The 21,302-nt window shown below is 56.6% G+C and overlaps 2 protein-coding genes across 2 annotated transcripts; one reads left to right on the top strand and one right to left on the bottom strand.

The window, feature by feature from the left end:
• The first annotated feature begins 334 nt into the window (after positions 1-334).
• On the top strand, positions 335-6,910 carry LOC106145693 (leucine-rich repeat-containing protein 74B-like). Its single transcript, XM_065034023.1, is given in 10 exon segments — positions 335-356; positions 1,317-1,430; positions 1,433-1,483; positions 3,037-3,155; positions 3,662-3,822; positions 3,824-3,841; positions 4,382-4,465; positions 4,927-5,061; positions 6,175-6,178; positions 6,451-6,910. Coding segments are annotated over 10 exon segments (951 nt in total). The 3' UTR covers positions 6,694-6,910.
• A 7,382-nt stretch (positions 6,911-14,292) lies between these two features.
• Positions 14,293-20,670, bottom strand: SLC7A4 (solute carrier family 7 member 4). The gene is made up of 5 exons (XM_065033982.1): positions 20,544-20,670; positions 18,355-19,402; positions 17,569-18,245; positions 16,695-16,803; positions 14,293-16,228 (listed from the first exon to the last, which is right to left on the bottom strand). Exons 2-5 carry the CDS (start codon positions 19,334-19,336, stop codon positions 16,035-16,037), a joined length of 1,962 nt encoding a protein of 653 aa, XP_064890054.1. The 5' UTR covers positions 19,337-19,402; positions 20,544-20,670; the 3' UTR covers positions 14,293-16,034.
• Between the last annotated feature and the right edge of the window lie 632 nt (positions 20,671-21,302).

Raw genomic sequence — 21,302 nt, 5'->3', positions numbered from 1 at the left:
CTTAATAATTGTTAAGGCTTTGTAAATTGAATTTGCACAATCGGCATCTAAGAAAATGGGGCTTCTAAGCAGGGAGATGTGGAAAAGAAGCCCATCTAAAGCGAATCTGCAAGCAGCCCATGTCTGCTCTGCCCAGGGACGTTTCATGTGTCAGACACCTCTGTACTATTAGATTACAGATACTGCAGATCCGGGGAGCAGCAGCACAGCGGCGCTTTCTGGATCCAGGTCTCGGCCAGGCAGTGCTGTGTCTAGAGATCATGGTTTTAGTCTCTGCTTTTCCAGCACCGATGTTCCTACCCTTCATTATGTAAGAAGCGAGTCCCAGTCGCACATGCCAGTGACGGGCGCTGTGGGTGACACGTGGCCGAGGGCAGCGACGGCAGCTCCGGGGATGCCGGCGGTTGTGCCGCGTGTACCCAGAAGCTGCCAAACCTGAGGCTGTGACGTGCAGAGCCAGTCCGGGGTCCCCGTGCTGGGCTGTGTGACCAACCCAGGAGGGGTCTGTGTGGAGCCCCCTCCGTGTCTCTGTGCCACATCTTTCAGCACCTAATTTAATATCCTGTTTCAGTGTCTCAATCTCCAGGCCCCTGCCATGATGCAGGCAGGACTTCACAATAAGTCATGCTGGTTGCTGCACTGGGGATATATTTTATTTACAAAGAAGGCCAGTTTAGACAGCTGAGAACACAACTCTCCTATAACTAAGGCAATGCTGATCCGCTTTGTCAGGAAGTCAGTGTGGATGAAGGGGACAGGTTCTGTGCTGTGAAAATCCCTGTTAACGTGGGATTTCCTTAGTTTTGTTTTCTGGTGGTTGCATTCAGTGTTAGAGGGTCAGGCCTCTCTTACTTCTGTGCACAGAAAATTCATTCTGTATGTGGGTGGGTGGAGAAGTTCAGGCTTTCATACTTGTGTCTCAGTGTCTGTCTTCACACCATTGCTGTTCTTCTTTAGCTTTGCTGTCTCTCCCAGCCTACATTATTTTTTCCAAGCTGTGATGAGGAACCAGAAGACCCACTAGAACTTTGCTGAGTGCAGGCTGAGCGTGGAGCGGGAAGCACAGGTGTACGAGAAGCACTTGTGTCTCATGTCCCATAGTCGTGTGGAAAAACTCGAATGAGCCCATCTTAGGGACAGGCTGTGAATTCAGAAGTGAAATTCTGCTGTTCTGACTAAAATGCTGTGTTAGAGCAGGTTCGGCAGTCTCATTTGGCAAGCGTGGCACTGCGTGGAGGCCAGGCACCTCCCTGGTATCGACATGGTTTAGTGATCTGATGATGTTTTTTCTCTCCCCAGCTGTTGATTTATATTAGGAGTTGAAGGAGCTAAGGCCTTTTCCTCTGTGTTTCTAGAAAATACTACAATTGCATCCCCGCAGCTCTCAGGAAATGAATTTGGGGATCGTGCAGCGACGTATTTTGCTGGTGCCAAGCGGATGTTCGGGGTCTGAGTCACGACACGTTTGGTGACGGGGCAGGAGGTGCTGTGGCAGGTACAGTGCGGCTCCATGGACTCGCCTGCCTCACACCTTTGGGGAGCAGGGCTGGTTAATATTTTCAGTTTCCTGAAAAGTATTTTGGGCTGTTTGTTGGCACAACCAGTGTCAAGCTATCATCATCTTCATCTCTGCCTTTTCTTACAGCTTTGCCAGCTTTACCTCTTCTGTTTCTTCCCCTGTTCTTCCTATTTCCCAAGTCCTGATGTGTCGGGGATTGGCTCAAGGAGCACAGACATGAGTCCACCAAGCAACTGTACGAGCAGAGCCCATTTTAGTTGACATAAGTAGGCCTTAGTTAGCTTGTCTGTTAGGCCGTGGGAAAGGGGGGAACGGGAAAGTACTAACTAAGGCAGGGTCAGGATATTTTTGAAGAGATAAGAGTCAGAAGAATGCGGGATGCGCATAGCTAGCTAAACCCAAGTAGGTGGAGTAAGTAAATGTGCTTAGCCTATTAGATAGAGACAAGTATGCATAATTATGGTATTTGGTATAAATGCACGCTATCTCGGGCAATAAAGTTGAAGTATGCTTTATCACTCATATTGAGTCGGCTGCATTTCTTCCTCCGTCCGCTCGGGTCTGGAACTCTGATGGAATTTCTTCCCGCACTGATGGTCTTCCTTTCACAGAACATCGTTTGCTTTTTTTCTCAATCATCATTTCAGTATTCACAGGTGTGTAAGATGCTTAATAAGAGCAGAAAAACCCCAGCAGAACGGCGTTTGCCACCAGTGCTCCTGTCTGTCTCCCTGTCCCCGAGGGGTGACTGCAGGGGCCAAGAGGGGTGAGGGTGGAACAAACTGGCACTTGTGCTTCCCTGATCCTCTGCCACACTTCACAGCCTGTGGTTTGGGGACTTCCTTTGCTGGTGACATTGGCCACTTCTTTTCGTGCTGGGCTGCACCTTGTTAATGCATATCGCTCTTTTCCTTTGGCTCCTGGTTTTTAAGTGCCCTGTTATTTAACCCTTACAATCCTTACACTCTCGTGATGCCATTGCTAATCCCCGACTTTTCAACCTTTATGCTCATCTCCTTTTTGCACCTTGCTGACAGATGCTTTGTCGTCTCTGTCCGTGTCTGTCCTTGGTAACCCCAGCCATGTGTCCTGCTACCTTCTCCAGGATGAAGATTCACAAATCTCCCAGCTCCTGGTCTCACCCTACAACGGTGCTCCAAACCGCTCTACCCCACACTCTGTGACAGGTGCACACTCAGAAAGGGACACACTGCATTTTTTCTCTCCCATGCCATCTGTCAGATCCACATTCTCCCTGGGTGGTGTCTTCCATGAAAAATTCACCATCTTCTGTCTATCCCCTGCTTTACAACACTAAATCATCACACACCCCACCTGCTGTGGCCTCCTCCTTGAGGACCCTCTTCCCTGGGCTTCTCTGGCTCACATGAGGGGAAACCTAGAGGTAATACAGAGAATTGCAGAGAAATACCTGAACTACCCCGAGCTTCCTTTTAACTCTTAAACTTAGTCCTTTTAACTCTTAAGCTGTTTGGCTTTGTGGATTTTTTTCTTAGTTGAAATTCTTGGAATGGCAATAGCAGAAAACATCGAATTAAAGGACTTTAAGATCAGCTGGAGTCATTTCCATAGCAAAGGGGCAGCTGCCTTGGCCAAAGGCTTCAGGGTAGGAAATGTTTTCACTCCTGGTTTTAAATTCTGAGAGCTCACATGAAACTTTATCTGTTTAAACAAGCGTGAATGCTGTGATGTGCCGCTTGCCTTGTGCCCTGGCTTGTCCCACAGCCATCTGAGATCATTGAGATCGTGTAGACCTTGGAACTAAGAGACTAAAATCATCCATTGTCTGTTGACACACTGTGTATGTTTTATTTTCTCTATTTCTACTTCTTTCCCTTTTTAGAGTAAAAATTACTATAATGAATATTTTTAATTGTTTCATTTCACTTCTGATTCATAAATCAATACAGAAACTGTTTTGTCATCTACATACAGTTTATAATCTACTAAAAGAAAAAAGCCTCTCGTTAAAATAAGAAACAGTCCTCCCAGCCTCTGGGGCTGAAAGGGGCCACTGAAGTAACTTAGCTTCACCTCTCGCATCACGCAACTCACACGTGCCATCCCAGGTGTGGTGCAGCAAGGCTCCAAGGGCTTTTTGGGCAGCAGAATGGCTGGTAGTGTGCGGAAGGATATTTCTCCAGGGCTGAATCAAGCGACAGGGAGATTTCAGTTGTGTGTTTGTGTCGCACCACAGGTAAGTGTGTTCCTTACAGTGTTTCCTGCGGTGGCTTTGGCAGCAGAGGAGCAGCTGCCCTGGGCGAAGCTTCTAAAGCCAGCAAAGGAAGAGCTCAGCGCCGGGTGAGCCGGACCCTGGTCCTGCTGCTCGTTCCCTCCCGCCCTGCAGTGCTGGGCAAGAGTGCGCAGGTGCGAGAGGCAGAGGGAATGTTACAACACACTGCTGGTCTCATCCCAAATCCCAATCCATCTCCATAAGCTTAGGGTCACTTCCGAGGGGCTGTGGAATGCGTTATGGGATGAGGGGGAAGACCATCTGGGGATTGCACAAGGCCTGTTAGAGGATGTTTAGGGGAGGAAACCGGGTGGTCTGGGGAGGAACAAGCATGGCAGAAGAGGTGTGCACCTCTTGTGTATGTTTGTGACCGTGCAGACGCAGTCAGCGCCGCTGCTGGGGCCGTGGGCCGTGCCAGCCTCGCCTCAGCCCGCGCGGTTAGGCAGCTCCTTGCTGCTTCCAGCCTCCCGGGTACAACTGCTTAGCTGGAAGGAGTTGCCCTGAATTCCTTCTGGATATAAAATGTTTTCAGTGCTGGGTGAAGCAGGAGGTTTCATATCTTTTGTCTGAGCAATGTGCATATGGAAAACCTGTGTGTGTGTTTTTAGCAACAACCGTATTTCAACGGAAGGAGCTCTGCACATTGCAGCTGGACTGAAGGAAAACAAGACTCTGAAAAGACTTAACATGATTAACTCTCCTAGGAAGATATTAGAGCCTGTTCTGCATATTTAAATATCACTGATATTTAAATATCCTGGACTTGAACCCTGCAGAACAAATCCACAGCAGAACGCTTGCCCCAGCGCGTCTCCTCCCGCGCTTCCCCGGTCGCAGTATGACCTTGTTAGGAGAGAGGGCTGTGTCCAAGCACCTTCCGCAGTGAACAGAGATCTCTGCGAGCTTGCCTCTGTTCTGCCTTGTCCTGCAGCACGGATAGCATCCTATCTCTGCACCAGTAGTGTCCAGCTTGGTGTGACAGGTGGCACTGGGGCGGCCACTTGAGAGTCCTTGGTCCACTGTTAGGAGCACTTGGCGTATCTCACCCACTGGGGACCACTGGTACCATGCAGGGTCATACAAACCCCCCTGTTATATATCCTCCTGCTGTTTCTTTTCTGACTGTTTCTTTCCTGCTGTTTCATTTTCCGACCAGAAATCCCACGCAGACTGCAGGTTGCTGTGGGGTCCTCAGAGCTCTACCAACCAATTCTAGTGCTGGCGTGGAGACCTGGACTTGCCACTCAGTGTTGCACGAGGAAGAAGAGGGAAGGCAGAGGCTGAATGTGTAAGAATAACAAAGAGCTGCCGGCGGGATTCTGGCTCTGGCGTTGTTGCTGCCCAGTGTAGACCCCATTTGGAGGGAAAGGCCCCCGACTTCAAAACATGGACACATCTGTATGTGCCCAGGACTGGTTTGTGTGTTTGCAGCAGCACTGAGGTGCACGAACGCACCAAACCGGCGTCGCTCAGGCTTTGGGCAGCAGCAGAGCTCAGCCCTCGGTGAATGGCGCTGGGCACTGGGAGCAACCTGGCTGCCTGGGAATTCAGAAATTCCCTTGGAAAATTGAGCTTTCTGCTGTGACAATGCAAAGAATTTTGAAAGCATTTCTGTCCCATTTCTGATGAAGTCGAATGGCACTTGCATGGCACAAGAACTTCCACTTGAGCATCTCCCCCATTTGTGCGCGGTGCCAGGTCCGAGAAGGCCGCCCCGTGTCACCAGGCAGCTCTCGGCACAAGGCACCTCGTGCGCCCTACCAAAGAGCATCACTTCTGGAACACAGGCTCTGTCTCAGGCCAGTAGCCGCTTAATGTCCTGAGGATCAAATAGTTCACAACTACTTTTAATTTCTAAAAAGGGAAGTGAGTAACTAATTTGTTGAGGAGGGATTTGTCTTTCCTCACTCGTATTCAATGTGGGTGACTATGTCTGAGTTGATGACACAAGGTCTTTTCACAGATGGAGGTTTAATCAATGGTATTCACGGCAAAATTAACACACCAAAGTGCAGGGGTCTGCTTTAGGAGCTCTGCTGACTGTATTGACAGTGTCACCAGGGACCACAGAGGGGTCTGTGATGGTGACCTCGGAGGAAAGACACGCCCTGCAGTCACCAGATTTTCATCAGGTGGTTCTCCTTCATGACCCATTGCTATGACCAGTCCAGACATCTGTCCTACCACCCGACGATCCCTGACACGCTGAGTCTTCCTCTGTCGTTCAGTGCCTGTCCCTTGTGCCTCCTCCTCTCCAGCTGCTTTAACCTCTCTTTCTGCAGACCATTCTTCTGAGCTTACTATCCATCCTGGCATTGTCCTGATTTTCTCTCCAAGTATTTTTTTTATTTGTTCACTTGTTTTTCACCTTTATCCACTTCAAGTCACTGTCTTTTGACAGTACGGTGAGGAGCTTGTATGAAAACCCTTATCTTCCCTTGATTTCTGTGCTGCTTCATCATCAGTTCAGCTCTTCTGCTTCTTGCCTGGGGAGCAGAATGCTGCTCTTGAATCTCATACCTACCCATAATGTTGGTGTTGGTTAACAGCCCTGGATCTCACAACCTTGTGTCAGAATTCTGTGTTTAAGAGAGCATAGAATATATTGCAATATCTGTTTTCTGAGGGAGGGTAAATCACCACATGCTTGCTTACCCATAGTGACTTTCCCCTCTAGGACATCCCTGTGAACGAAGAGCTTGCAGAGCGCTGCGATGCTGTGAAGGTACTCCTCCTACATCTTCTTCTCAGATATGGTGGAAACATGAAGTTGCAGAGGAAATGTCAGTTGAAGGTTGAGCTTCGGAATCAGCCCGAAGCGGCAGGAAACCCCCAGAACACAGTGGCTGAAAACCAGTCTCCTTGGGGCCGCTTCTTGAGCGCCTCTGCCCAACGCCCTGCGTGCTCACTGAGCCTGTGACACAAGGATGTGCCGGGGCAGTGCTAAGGCAGGATCTGTGTGAATATTGGCTGATATTGGGGAGTTTTTCTGCCTTTTCTCTTTAAAATTTTGGCTACAACCAGCTCTGAGTCTCTTCCAGCACACGCAAGAGCATCCTCAGGGGTGAGAGTCCAGTGTCTCCTTTATAATCATCATCTTTGTGTGTGGAACCTCATGCACTGCAGCTGCTGCTGATGCTCAGACCCACAGCCCCTGAGCACGCTGATTACATGGGAAGCACAGTGCTATCCAGAGATGTGCTGTGCAGAAATGCTTTCTGCCTGCGGTTGCTCTCCTGTCGCACAGCTGGGATTGCCTTTGCTGTAGATGCACCTGTGACTCGTTTCCAGGTGCCTCCCGGCACAGTTCCTCAGCCTCACATGGAGCCCGGGCCTGGATCGTGGCTGCTGTCCTTGTTTCCTGCCGTGTGCTCTTGCTCTTGTCACTGTTAGGCAGGGTGGATGCTACAAGCTGCCTGGAAAAAGGCCAGGTGCTCAGTGCCGGTTCAGCCGTGACCACAGCACGAGGGCTGCAGCTCCTTCCCCTCCCCGGGATGGGTCCTCCCTGCTGGGACACCCGGGCGCTGCGGTTCAGGGAGCTGTGGGAAGCACCTCTGTGCTCTGCACAACCCGCATTGACTCTGCTCTCCTGGGCTCTGTGAAGAGCTGGTTTCTTGCTGCAGTTTCTTGCAGCAGGGAGAGGGCTGAGGGTGGTCACAGAACAGCTCCGGTGTCCGGCCTGGGCAGGAGGCCAGAGATCCAGAGACCAGCGAACCCTGCGGTCTGCAGTGCTGCCTTAACCCTGTCTGGCTACACTCCAATAATGGCCTTTGGTTCCCTGAAGGCTGATGGACCTTGTTGATAAAATGCTTGCAGCCATCCCAGCTCTACCTGCAGCTCCAGCTGGGCAGGGCTGGTCTGTCGCCAGACACGTCCATGTGCTGGTTCTGGTGTCCCCTGTCTGGTTTCCCCTCAGTTCCAGCAGGACAGGGAACTGCTGGAGAGAGTCCAGCGCAGCCACCAAGATGCTGAAGAGTGGAGCATCTCCCGTGTGAGGAAAGGCTGAGGGAGCTGGGGCTCTGGAGCTGGACAAGAGGAGACTGAGGGGTGACTCATTCATGGGGATCAATATGGAAAGGGGGAGTGTCAGGAGGATGGAGCCAGGCTCTTCTGGTGACAACCAGTGACAGGACAAGGGGCAATGGGTGCAAACTGGAACACAGGAGGTTCCACTTAAAGATGAGGAGCAACTTGTTGGGGGTGAGGGTGGCAGAGCCTGGCCCAGGCTGCCCAGGGGGTTGTGGAGTCTCCTTCTGTGCAGACATTCCAACCCGCCTGGACACCTTCCTGTGTAACCTCATCTGGGTGTTCCTGCTCCATGGGGGGATTGCACTGGATGAGCTTTCCAGGGCCCTTCAACCCCTGACATTCTGGGATTCTGTGATTCGGTCACTGACACAGCAGGTGACGGGGTCTGGGGACACCCAGCAGTGCTGTCCTGGGAGGTGGTGACACCCCTCTGAGAATTCAGCTTGCGAGGGCAGGGCCAGAGCTCCAGACGCCCTGCTGCTCTCCTCCCGCCTGCTGCTTCCTCTAGAGCAGAAGTGTTATCAATCCCTCGCTCACTTCCATATCTCATTTCCCCAATAAATGTGCCTTATGGTGAAATTGTGCTCACTGTTAGATCTCAGCAGAAGATGTTTACGCTCTTTGTTTTGAAAATAACTCTATGCAGTTATGATTTACCTGATGGGGTCTGTCCTATAAGTGTGCAAAATATTTAACAGTTATGTATCTAATCAATAATGTCTGTGCCTTGGGTTCACGCTTGTCTGCTCACACCATTTGGAGGAGTCTCTTGGATATTGTGAGGTCTGTAAATACAGGATGTTTCTAGAAATTCCAGAACCCTCCTGACATCCCCTCTGCCTCTAGATGAAAAATTCATGTATCTAACACAGAAACTGTTACATGGCTTGATTTAAATCAATATGAGGACTTATATTTTAAAATATTTAGTCACCATTTATTGCTTCTGTTACATCCTTTGCCCCTGATCCTTCCTATAATCTCCAAAGAAGAGATGCAAGTTAAAATCGTATTAAAAGTAAGGTGGGTAAAGGATTCTTACACACCAAGTCCATCCTTATTCACCAGCTGGTGTAACTGGGGAAGATCCACACATACATATCAGTTCATTAGTCACTGCAGTCAGAGATGGTGTTTTTCTCTTGTGAGAATTAAGCTCAACAAATCAATGCACCAAAGCACCAGGTGAGCCAGCAGTGTGTTATGGGGTAATATAACTGGGTTGTGTATAGAATCACAGCATCATTTCAGCTGGAAGAGACCCTCAGGATCATCAAGTCCAACCATAACCTAAACCTAGTACTAACCCTTGTTCCTGAGAACCTCATGTCCGTCTGTCCAACCCTCCAGGGATGGTGACTCCAGCACTGCCCTGGGCAGCCTGTTCCAGTGCCCCACAGCCCTTTGGGGAAGAAATTGTTCCCCACATCCAACCTCAACCTCCCCTGGTGCATATATTGAACATTCAGTTGTCCTGTGTGTTTGAAGAGAGTGGGAGGGGGCTGTGGAGACCTGAGTCCCTGCCTGTTCCGTGCACAGGCAGGATCATGCAGGCAGGACCATGCAGGCAGGATTGTGCAGGCAGGACCGTGCAGGCAGGACTGCACAGGCAGGATTGCACAGGCAGGACTGCGCAGGCAGGATCGTGCAGGCAGGACCGTGCAGGAAGGATCGTGCAGGCAGGACCGTGCAGGCAGGATCGTGCAGGCAGGACCGTGCAGGCAGGATCGTGCAGGCAGGACCGTGCAGGAAGGATTGTGTAGGCAGGACCGTGCAGGAAGGATTGTGCAGGCAGGATCGTGCAGGCAGGACCGTGCAGGCAGGATCGTGCAGGCAGGACCGTGCAGGAAGGATCGTGCAGGCAGGACCGTGCAGGCAGGATCGTGCAGGCAGGACCGTGCAGGAAGGATTGTGTAGGCAGGACCGTGCAGGAAGGATTGTGCAGGCAGGATCGTGCAGGCAGGACCGTGCAGGCAGGATCGTGCAGGCAGGACCGTGCAGGAAGGATCGTGCAGGCAGGACCGTGCAGGAAGGATCGTGCAGGCAGGACTGCGCAGGCAGGATCGTGCAGGCAGGACCGTGCAGGAAGGATCGTGCAGGCAGGACCGTGCAGGAAGGATTGTGCAGGCAGGACCGTGCAGGAAGGATTGTGCAGGCAGGATTGTGTAGGCAGGACCGTGCAGGCAGGATTGTGCAGGCAGGACTGTGCAGGCAGGACCGTGCAGGCAGGCTGTGTTTCAGGTTGTGAACTAATCCTGGAGTAACTCACCAGAAGATTCGCTGAGTCCCTGTCCACGGTGTCATTTCCAGTACTGAGCATTGGTTTCTTTCCCTGAGCATTACTTCAATATTGTTCCTTTCTGGTTTCTTTACAAAACTGCCATGTAGCAGCTGGGTGCCCTGTGAAGGTATTGCGGTACGACAGCATTGCCGCCTCTTTCCAAGCTCCTGACCCTATCAAGGCACAGAGGTTACACAAATACCTATTAATTTTCACTAATATTTTTTTCCTTAATTCTTGAGCAGCGCCCACTTCTATCAGTGTCCTTTTGACGCTTTGAGTTTGCTTAGCACCCCTTGGCCTTCCGGAAGGCTCAGCCACCGTGTGTTCCTGCAGCCCTCCGGGTCTCCTCCAGCTGCTGGATTGTTCCTGGAAGATGAGCATTAAAGCTCCTGGGGAGCTCGCTGGTGTAATCACAGGGGTGACCAGAGAAGGTTTAGCTGGAGTAGCTACTAATAAACACGACCTGGAGGCCGTGCTGGGGCAGAGGATCCTGCAGCGCGACTCCGGGCTGTCCCCTGTGCAGAACACAGGTTTTGCGTGAACACTTTGATCTGCTTTGCACCCCTGAGCGTGCTGCGGTGCTGCGGCTCGTCCCAGCAAGGACGGGGCTGCGGTTCGGCAGGCGGGGTCCCAACACCGGCCGTCCCTGCTCGCTGCAGCCCGTTCCCACAGCAGCTGACCGGGCGTTTCGGAACCTTTCAGGCAGAGCCGTTATTGCTGTGGGGAAGTGTTTCTAGTCTCTTGCCTAAATCTCCCTGGTGACAATGTGTGGCAATTGCACAGCCCCCTGAGATGTGGAGCCTTCAATGGGGCAGCTGATGGCTCTGTAGCATCTTTTGTGCCCCACTGTGCCTGTCCCCGCATACACACCCAGAGTGGTACCAAGGTGCTGACAGTCACATCCTCCCGTACCCCAGACAGGGTGACTTCACGTCCACCAGCTGGGAGGGCAGGAGGGGTGGGACCCTTGACTGGGTCCTTAATGGGACCCTGGGTCGGTTGACAGGGTCGTTAGCAGAGGAGGTGCCCAGAGTAGCTGCAAAGCTTCCGGACCATGTTGTAACACGCACAGCCAGGTCTGACCAGACTATAAAAAGGGGTCCCTGCCGAAGGCCCCCTTGGAGTGGTCTTTTTGGAGCAGTGGGTCTGTGAACAGGAGCCCTCCCCTTAGACCGGGACGCTGTCTAAGGAGACCTGCCAGGACTGAGAGCGCCTCAGCTCCTCGCTCGGGTGAGTGGTTGTTTACTGGATATATCCTTGAATGAGTCCTTGCCAAAGCCAGGCAAGTGATTATTTCTTGTGGTACACTGAAGTCAGAGGGCTCTGGTTTTGTTTCTTGTGTGTGCATGCACATTGTGGACCCTCAGTATTCATATGTTGTTGTACCCCAATAATCTCCTCGACTGATACCTGAACCTGTATTTTCTGTTGTTGGAGTGCTAAATAATTGTATAAACCCTGTTTCTAGCCGGTTTATTGGCTACACTTTTCCGGCTAGAATAAAGTCTGTTCTGGAACTTATCTGCCTAAAACTGACTTTGGGTGCCTCCGTGACACAGTTCAAGTCCATTGCTTCTTGCCTTGTCTGCGGTGCATGTGGTGAACATTTATCCGCCTTGCTTTCGTGGCTGTGTGGCTGGACGCTGGCACGTCTGCTGTCAGCAAGAAGCTTCTGCTGCGGGGGTGAGACCACGTCGTTCGTGCATCCGCTTACACAGCTCGTTAGAAAGCGCCAGCGCCGTGTGGCGAGACAGGGCAGAGCAGTGGCCCAACGTGGCTGAGATGCTGCTGGATCACCAGCACAAACGCTGCCGGAATGCTCAGGAACCCCGAGCTCCGCACCCCGGCGGCACAAAGGGACGAGGGGCTGTGCCATCTTTTAAGGCCCCTCCGCTCTGCACCGGCGGACGGAGCAGATCGGCCGCTCTGGCATCTCGGGCTGACGCGGGTGTTACCTCATCCCTGGCTGGATCCGCTGGAGGAGGAGGGAGGAGGGGGATAAGGGGGGGATTACTTACAGCTTTCCCAGCCCGGCTGCGCTGCTTTCAGAGCTGGGGGCGGGGGAGGGGATAATTCAGAAACACGAGGCTGGGAAGGGATTTAATTAGGACACTGAGCTGCTCGCTCCCGGGTACCAGCCCAGCAGCCTCTTCCAGTGCTCGGGGCTGCCCTTGTCCTCTCTTAACCACAGACAGGGCTCGGCCGGGTCAGATCCTGCTGGTTTCGGCAGAGCCTCTGTGGTTGAACTGTCCTCGAACCAGCGCTGGGTGCACCTGCGGCTGTCACCCCTGCCAGAGCCCGGTGACCCCGCGGGACCCCCGGACCCGCCTCTGCGGCCCCAAGAGCGTCACCAGCTCCGTCCCCTCCAGCCCCCCCCAGAGCTGGGCTGGGGACACCCCCCGAGCTGCGGTTCAGGGCTGGGGGAGCAGGGACAAGGCTGGGTCAGCGTCACTGACATTTAAACGCTGGTGGGCAGCATCCCCGGCATCAATTTTCTCCCTAGTACAACCCCCACGTTATTCCCCCTCTGAATTTTTGTTGCTCTTGTCCCCTTGAACCCGCTTTGTGAGGAGCTGGCAAACCAGCTGCTCCTCCACCAGCCCTCCCACGCCATGCAGGGATTATCAGCCCAGAATCACGATAACCCTCTTACCCAGCCCGTGTGCTGGGGCTGCTCCTGCCCGCGGTCCCCAGAGCCCACCCCAGGTCCCCAGAGCCCCCCCAGGTCCCCAGAGCCCACCCCAGGTCCCCAGAGCCTCCCCAGGTCCCCAGAGCCTCCCCAGGTCCCCAGAGCCCACCCCAGGTCCCCAGAGCCCCGCCAGGTCCCCAGACCCACCCCGGTCCCCAGACCCCCCCCAGTCCCTAGAGCCCCGCCCAGTCCCCAGAGCCTCCCCAGGTCCCCAGAGCCTCCCCAGGTCCCCAGAGCTCCCCCAGCTCCCCAGAGCCGCAGCATCGGCCATGACGCTGCTGACCCACATCCCGCACTGGTGCTTTTTAATCACATCAATTTCTGTCCAGACCAGCCAGGCCAATGAGACCATTTCCACGAGGCCCAGAAAATACGATTTTTTTTAAACCAATTTGGAGACAGACAGATACCCCTGTGGCAAATCAGTGTGAAATGAGGCGCAGTGGAACAGCCCGGCTGTCCCCTCGTGCGCTGTGGAACGGGGTTTGCGAGCTGCACGTGGGGCTGGTTCGCTTCTAAATGCGGCTGGATCACACACACGGGGTACAGGCGGGGGAACTGGTGTTCTTCCTCCTACAGTGACAGGCTGCCATCTTACAGCACTGCTCGCAGTGTTCTGTTTGGACTTTGTTTTTATCCTGCAGAGACAATTTTCATTGTAGGAGGGCTCCCTTGGGGGCAATAGATGCTGACAACCCCCTTTTTTTTTGTGGACATTAACAGGCAGACAATTTAAAATCAACGTTATACGCCTGTACAGGGCACATTACTGCAATAACATGGTGTATGGCACAGATGAGCCAAACAGTTTGCAATCCTATTTAAACCCCCCCCACAAGTGTTCTCGGGAGGGCATGCTTGCCTCCCAGGCTGCCCTTAATTATGTCTCAATCCTTTAATTCCCTCTCTGGGCTGTGCAGGGGGTACCCTGAATCCACGTGTGCTTTTTATGGTGCAGCCTAGCAGTAATTTCTCTGCATTTTTACAAATGAACCTTTTAAATAGGTTATCAGTGGTTAGGAGGCTCATTTGACAACTCTGCGATCCTGGCCGGTTTAAAGGCCAACAGAGAGCCGCGCGGGGTGCGCCCGGCCCTGCCGAAGCCGACACCATCCTGCAATGCGGCTCCCATCGCCTTTCCTCCGAAAGAGGACAGAAGGGTGGTCTGAACCTCAGCCTGCTCTCTCTGTTAGCACTTCACTGCTCCTCCCAACCCTGCCCTGGGCTCCTTTGCTCCCGGTTCATCACTACAGTTCTTTCTACTTGCCTTTATCCTGCTGACAATGGATTTACAGCAGAGATTAAAAGTCAACAATTGATAAGGAGAGTTAAGTCTATGTGCCTCCCTGGATACCTGCTGAATACTTTATTTTTTTAATAAAGACTTTATTATCACAGGAAGGAAACTCCCCTAGTGAGCGCCAGCAGTGAGGACGGGGTGTCTGGGGGTTATCTCCAGTGACTCACACTGTAATTCCCATTACTTGCACTGGTTCACAAGTTCTCCCACCCACTCACCTTGTAACCCTCGGCAGCTCCAGCGATCCCGTCCTGCGCGGCTCAGCATCAGCCTCGCTGCTGACAAAGGGGTCCAGGCCCGTCTGGCTGAACACAGTTGTATTTATGGATCTGTAAATCTCAGGTTCCACGCTGCCCTTGCACAGCTGCCCCAGCCCTTGGGGGTCCACGGGTCTGGCCGGAGCCCATCCCTGTGTTCGTGACACCTGTGCCAGGGGCGCAGAGCTGCCAGGTGGCAGCGGGTGGCACAACTGTCCCCAGGCTTTCAGGGGCTTTCCCAAGCAGTTTCCCCACGTGGGCTCTTGTGGGGGAAAACACAGCACAAAAAACCAAAGCCACCACAGAACCAGCATTTATGAGGGTGAACGCGTCAGCCCGTTGCTCACAAGCCACTACACAGAGGTGCCAAGCGGGGCCACAGCACGGGGGGGACACGCAGCTCCGCTGGCAGCAGCGGCAGCGCGGGGGTGGGACGTGGAACAGAGTGGGCAGACACGAGGGGTCACCAGGGAGCTGGCACATCGTACAGAGACCCCCATGGCCCCCCAGGAACTGGCCAGTGAGAAGCAATGGGACCGGCTCGCCCATGGTCCCTGGCTCCTCGCAGGATGCAGATGAGGTTGCACGTCCAGGACGGCTGCAGGGAGCGCAGTGTCCATGCTGCGAGGCCTTGCAGCTTGGCAGCCTTGTGCTCGACTCTTGTCTTCACATATTTTTTCCAAAATGTGCTAAAACGCCCTTCCCTTCCACTTTAGGCTGCTCATGGGCAAACCAGCCCAGGGTGGCTGCAGCAGTGCTGCTGGGGACCCCCAGGACAGCACGGCAGCCTGGGTGAGCTCCAGAAACGGTTGCTGGGGAGGGGGCAACACTGACAAGCACCTGCAGCACGGGGGCTGAGCCCCCATGATGGCCGGACAGCAGTGCGGGCTGTGCTGCTGGGGAAGGGGGAGTCAGCCCCAGGCAGCCCAGCCCAGGGATGCTGCTGGGGACCTCGGGGACAACGCAACAAACCTGGGCTCCTGATCACCCACATCCAGCACAGGGCTGGGGCAAGAGCCTGGCCCAGGCAGGACCACAGCAGCACCTTCCAGCCGAGCCCGGCCCCAGCCACCCTGAAACAGCCAATGCCAGCGGCTGGGAAGGTGCAGCTGGGCTTCTGCCGTGGCAGCCGCACCAGTGTTCCCGGGGTCCCTGCCCAGCCGCTCCTCGGTCCCCTCATTCCCAGCATTTTAGGAGAGCGGCCCTGGTGCGGAAGCGCATTTGGCCCTGCCTCCTCCCACAGGAAGGGCTCAGCAGGAGGCAGGGGGCTCCATGAGATCCCACACTGCAGCCAGGATGAGACCCAGGATGGGCAGCGCTGGGCTACCTGCTCCGGTCTCAGGGGACCCTCTGCATCCCTGTGCACAACTCTGCATCCCCGGATGTGCAGAAAGATCTGCTGCCTGGCGCCAGGGTGTGCGCAGGGGAAGGATGCGGCTCCTGGTGAGCAGGGCAGGCAGTGGGCTGAGCCCCAGTTCCTGAGCGCTGGGGATGGGGAGGGGGGCAAGCCAGCCCCCCCCGTGCTCTGCGGGGAGCTGGTGGGGAAGGACGAGCACCCTCAACATCTCCAGATGGAGCCACAAGCCCAGGGCAGCCCTGGTGGCTCTGCTGCTGAAGGAACGGGCGAAGGAGAGGGGGTCTCTGGCCTCACCATGCGGGGGGTCAGATGCTCCCATCACCAGGTGCCCCCGTCCCTTGGGTATCATCTCTTGCAGTCCTCGCTGTCGGTGTCCGGCAGCCCGGCGGGGGCCTGGGGGCTGGGCTGCACCGCCTGCACCCTCTCCTCCAGGCTGCCGCTGGGGAACACCACGTACCGGGCGGTGACGCGCTGGGGCCGCGGCTCCCGCAGGTTCTCCTTGCTGTGCCAGATGCCGTAGCCGAAGTAGACGAGTAAACCTGCGGTGGAGGATGGGAGAGTGGTGCTTTGGGCAGAGGTCGGCGGCTGGCAGGGATGCAGTCAGCTCCCTGTCGAAGCAGCACAAGCCACGGCACTGGGGGCGCTTCAACCAACTGCTTGCAGGTGGGAAAGGACCCTGGGGCATGTTGAGACCCCGGGAGGGGCAGCCCCTTGCTTGGAAAGGCTCCCCCAGCGCCAGCGAGCCAGGGGTGGTTCCAGACCAGAGCTTGGAGGAGGATCTAAACCTTAACAGAACAAACTGTTAACACTCTGGGAACCAGGGCGGGTCAGGGAAGCGCTGGGAGACCTCGGCTTGTGCCTCTGAAGGGGAACTGGAAGCCAAGAGGGGCACGATGAGCTTTATAAACCCGTCACTGCGGGAAAAGCCATCCTGAAGCCGCCGGCTGGTGCCCAGACAAGCCCAGCTCCCCTCTGCCCCGAAGCAGCCGCCGCAGGAGCACTCACCCAAGAGCAGCCAGACGGCGAAGCGGAGCCACGTCATGTAGCTGAGCTTCAGCATCAGATAGATATTGAGGATGATACTCAGTGCTGGGGAGAGGGGCACCAGGGGGATCTGCGGGAGAAAGAGAGCCGGGGGTGGTGAGACCATCCCTAAAACCACATGGACAAAAGCCAGAACTGGTAAACGTGGGGGACAAAGTGATTTTCACTCTGGGCTTTTTGAAAATGATTTTCTTTTTCCAGGAAGAAGGCAGTGAAAAGGAACAAGGGCTGGATGGGGAAGCAGGAGCTGGGAACCAGGCTGCATGCCGGGCTGGTGCGGTGGGCACAGGCTCTGGAAACAGCCCAGAGGCACAGTCACAAGGACCAAACAAGCCCCCAGTGCAATCCAGAGTCCTCACTGGAGAAGCAGGCAGAGGGGAGGTGGTGTCACCGCTGGTGTCAGTGTCCATGTGCCTGCACTGCACTGGGCAGAAAGGATGGAAACTGGAGAAGGGGGAGCACGAGATGCACAAAAGTGATTTGGAGGCTGAAGAGCTCCACTGCGCAGCTCGATGGGGGACCGAAGGCAGAGGGGAGCAGGGGGCTGCGGGGATGCAGAGGAGGGAGCCCAAGACGGGCCCGAGCAATCCCGTGGGATGGACACGGAGCTGCTGGCCATGTCCCCTCCCGGGGACTAGTGATGGTGCAGAGTGACACCACAGGTGCCAACGCCTCCCTGCACCCCGTGCTTGCTGACACCGTCCTCCTCCTCCTTCAGCAGCTGCGGTGCCTTCACCAGAGCAGGGTGACCAGGACCTCCCATGGGTCCATCACAGATGCTCCCACCCCACCAACCCCACAGAGGGACTGATCCTGCCCGGGCCCCCCAGCATACCTGGAAGGTCCGTGTGCCACGCTGCTGCTCATGCGCCCAGATGAGCAGGAGGCTGAGCAGGAAGCCCAGGCTGAAAAGGACCAACAGCAGGGAGTAGCTCCAGGTAGGCAGGTGGAGGTGGGTGTTGCCAAACACCAAGATGGAGCAGAGGCAGATGGCAGATACCATCAGGGTCACCACGGCCACTGTGACCACTTCGCCTGGGCAGAAGTCACTGAGGAACTCCAGGTAGGGCTCGAAAGCTGCCTTCAGCTGCCCTGGCTCCCGGTGCTCCTTGCTCTTGTCCCTGTCCACCAGCTGCAGCTTGTCGGAGAAGGACTCGTACTCCTTCAGCTCGCCAGCAGATGGACCCTCGCGGGGCTCGGGGCTGGGACGGCCACCGGCTGCTGGCGCAGGGGCATCTGCCTTCTGCTGCTGGAATCGCAGGACGATGATGCTAGCAGCCACAAAGGTGTAGGCCAGCAGCGTGCCGATGGACAGGAACTGCACTAGGGCCTCCAGGTCAAAGACAAGAGCCAACAGGGCCATGAGCAGCCCGAAGACCACAATGCCAACAACGGGCACCTGCGTGCGAGGATGCACTCGGGAGAAGACTTGGAAGAAGAGCCCGTCCTCGGCCATGGCGTAGACGATGCGCGGCAGGGAGAAGAGGTTGCTCAGCAGGACGGTGTTCATCGCTGGGGGATGAGCAAAAGAAGGTGGACCACGTCAGACCCAAACCACCCCTGTTCCCAGCCCCCATCGCAAGCAGGGTGTGCAGCTCCCACCGCCGCTGCCTGTACTCACCGCAGATGGAGCCAGTGGCCACCAGGAACCCTGCCCAGGCGTAGCCCCTCCTGTAAAACGCGTCTGCCAGGGCAGAGTCGGGGTCCAATGTGTGCCAGGGCACCATCAGCGTCAGCACCACCGACACCAGGATGTAGGCCCCGGTGGCCAGCCCCAAGGAGAAAGCGATGGCCCTGGGGACAGCCTGCTGTGGGTTCCTGGCCTCTTCACTGGAGGCCGCGATGACGTCGAAGCCCACGAAGGCGTAGAAGCAGGTGGCTGTGCCGGCCATGATGCCTGACAGCCCGTACGGGGCAAAGCCGCCCTCCTGGGAGCTCCAGTTCTTGGGCTGGGCGAGGACGAAGCCCATGATGAGAATGAAGAGGATGACGCCCATGCTGATGGCTGAGAAGACGTGGTTGAGCCAGGAGGACACTTTGGCGCCGAAGGAGATGAAGGCAGTGGCTACCAGCAGGATGGCGGCTGCCAGAAAGTCGGGGTAGCGGGCCAGGAACGGCACCTGCCAGGTGCCCACGTGGGTCTCGGTGAAGTTCTTTATCTTGTGGTTGAAGATGGAGTCCAGGTAGCCGCTCCAGGCCCTGGCCACCGCGGCTCCCCCGATCATGTACTCCAGCAGCACGTTCCAGCCGATGAGGAAGGCCCAGATCTCACCCACGGACACGTAGGTGAACATGTAGGCAGAGCCTGTCTTGGGTACCCTGGCTCCAAACTCGGCGTAGCAGAGAGCAGCCAGGAGCGAGGCAAAGCCAGCTATGATGAAGGAGACTATTACAGCGGGGCCAGCGATCTCCTTGGCCACGGTGCCTGTGAGGACATACAGCCCGGAGCCCACCATGCCCCCGATGCCCAGCAGTGTCAAGTCGATGGTGGAAAGGCACCTGTTGAAGGATGTTTCCATCATGTCGTCCTCCAAAGTCTTCACGCGGTTGAGTTTCTGGCAGAAGCGGGTCAGGTCGGCAGAGCGAGGGAGCCACCTCGCCATCCTGCAGCAGCAGGTCCTGCCCTGGGCAGGGCGGGGGCTCCGCAGCGGTGACCCCTGCCCGGAGACCTGCGGAGAGCAGGAAGGGGTGAGTGGCCCCTCCTGCAGGGAGGTGGCTGGTGGTGGGGACAGGGTGGAAAAGCCACCAGGGCACATTCAAGGTGTCTCTCGCTCCTCAGCCAGCGTGGGGCTCAGCACCGGAGCACATCCCTGTCCCAGGGCGGTGGCACAGGACACCAGCCACCCCGCACAGGGACCTGTGCTCGTACACCAAGTGGGAGGGGAAACCACAGGACCCCCAGGGCAGCATCTCCCAGGCTTGTCTACTTAAAACAGAGCTGCATTAAAGCCCAAACCAGGCTGCTCTGGCCCTGCTGGAGGTGTCTGTGCTGTTTCCCCTCCACCTTATTCAACATCTACCTGACCCTCTCCCATCCTGCTGTCAGATGCAGCATCTCCCCACACTCAGCACCTCGCTGCATCCCCAGGGAAAGCCCGGGTGCAGTGCTGAGGTGTGCAGCAGGAAGCGCAGAGCAGCTCCAGCGAGGACGTGGACATCCCTGGCCAGACCAGGAAACACACCCAGTGCCCAGGAACCAGCCCCGGCTGGCACCTGTCACCAGGACAGCGGGAGGATGCAGCCCTGGGGACCTGCAGGTGCTGCTTTACAGATGATTCATGGGGCAGTCTGGGATTTTGGGGATGTTGCCCCTTCCATCCACCCCCCTGCCCACGCCACGGTACGTGCCTCCCCACATCCCAAACACGGGTCCCGCTCAGAGGGCTCGTGCTGCTTGGTGCAGCCCCACTCCCTGGATCCACCTGTCTCGGAGGCTAACGGGTCCCAGAGAGGTCACCGCGAGCTGATGACATGATACTGCTCCGTGGGGACAACAGGCCTGTTGGCACCAACCCTGCTGGCCGAGACCCCCCCAGCCCCGCTCGCCATCTGCATCCGCACCCCCGCGAACGGAGGGGCTGGCAGAGCTGGGGTGCCTGACCCCAACACGCCCAGCAGCCGCAGCCGGGCCGGATGTGCAGCTCAACACCCCCCGGGTGAACAAGGAACCTCCCTGGTTGGGGGGTGGTCGGGGGTCGGGGTTCACCCTCCGGATTCACCCCCGGGCGGGCAGAGGGGAAAGTGCCGGCCCTGCTCAGCCCCAGCGCCACGGGGGTCCCGGCCCCGCTCCCCCGGCCCGGCCCCGCTCACCTGCGCGGCCGGGGGCCCCGCGCGGCTCCGGCCCCACCTGCTCCGCGCCGCGCCGCCGCTCCCGCCCCGGCTCCGCCTCCCGGGCCGGCGGAAGGGCGGGGGCGGGCGGGAACGGGCGGGGCCGGCAGCCGCGGGAGCCCCTCGGGGGCCGCCCGGGAGCGGCGGGGGGAGCGGGGCCGGGGCCGGAGCCTCCGCAGCCGGGGATGCTGCAGGGGGACACGAATCCCGCCCCAGGGGCGTCCCCCTCGGAGCCGGCAGCAGCGGGCGGGGTGAGCGGGGAGCACCCCCAGCCCCACGCTGAGCCTGACCAATGTTTGGCAGCACAGCAGCAGCGTGGGCGGGTCCCCACGGCTGCGGGGTCAGCAGCCCCGTCGGGGGACACGCTGGAGTGGCCGCTGCAGCCTGAGCCACGCGTGAAGGGAACAGCGGAGGATGGAGTCGTTATCCCAAATCCCGGCTTCTGACGGAGCGAAGGGCTCAGAGCCCGCTCCTCTCCTCCTTGGCCATCCCAAGGAGTGATCCGCCTCTGCCCCCGCGCTCTGCAGGACAGGAGCCCCCTCTGCGCTCGGGTGTTTGCCGTGAAGCAGCAGAGGTGCTGGGGCAGCGGCTGCAGGGGCAGCAGCGGAAGGCGAATTCTTCAACAGGCCTTCAGGAGTGAAGAAAGCTGGTGCCTGGGCAAGAGCACAACAACTGAGCAAAAGCAGATGGTGCTTCCACCTGGCCCCAGGTGTCTGCAGCCGGTGAACAGGAGTCACCTCT

Source organism: Columba livia, chromosome 17, assembly GCF_036013475.1.
Source record: "Columba livia isolate bColLiv1 breed racing homer chromosome 17, bColLiv1.pat.W.v2, whole genome shotgun sequence".
Taxonomy (NCBI): Eukaryota; Metazoa; Chordata; class Aves; order Columbiformes; family Columbidae; genus Columba; species Columba livia.
This window is presented reverse-complemented; position numbering and strand designations above follow the sequence as displayed.

Coding starts and splice junctions, on each gene's coding strand:
- SLC7A4 (XM_065033982.1), bottom strand. CDS start 19,336: ATGGCGAGGTGGCTCCCTCGCTCTGCCGACCTGACCCGCTTCTGCCAG. Junction 18,246..18,354: donor GGCCACTGGCTCCATCTGCG/GTGAGTACAGGC, acceptor CTCATCCCCCAG/CGATGAACACCGTCCTGCTG. Junction 16,229..16,694: donor CGCCGTCTGGCTGCTCTTGG/GTGAGTGCTCCT, acceptor CCTCCACCGCAG/GTTTACTCGTCTACTTCGGC.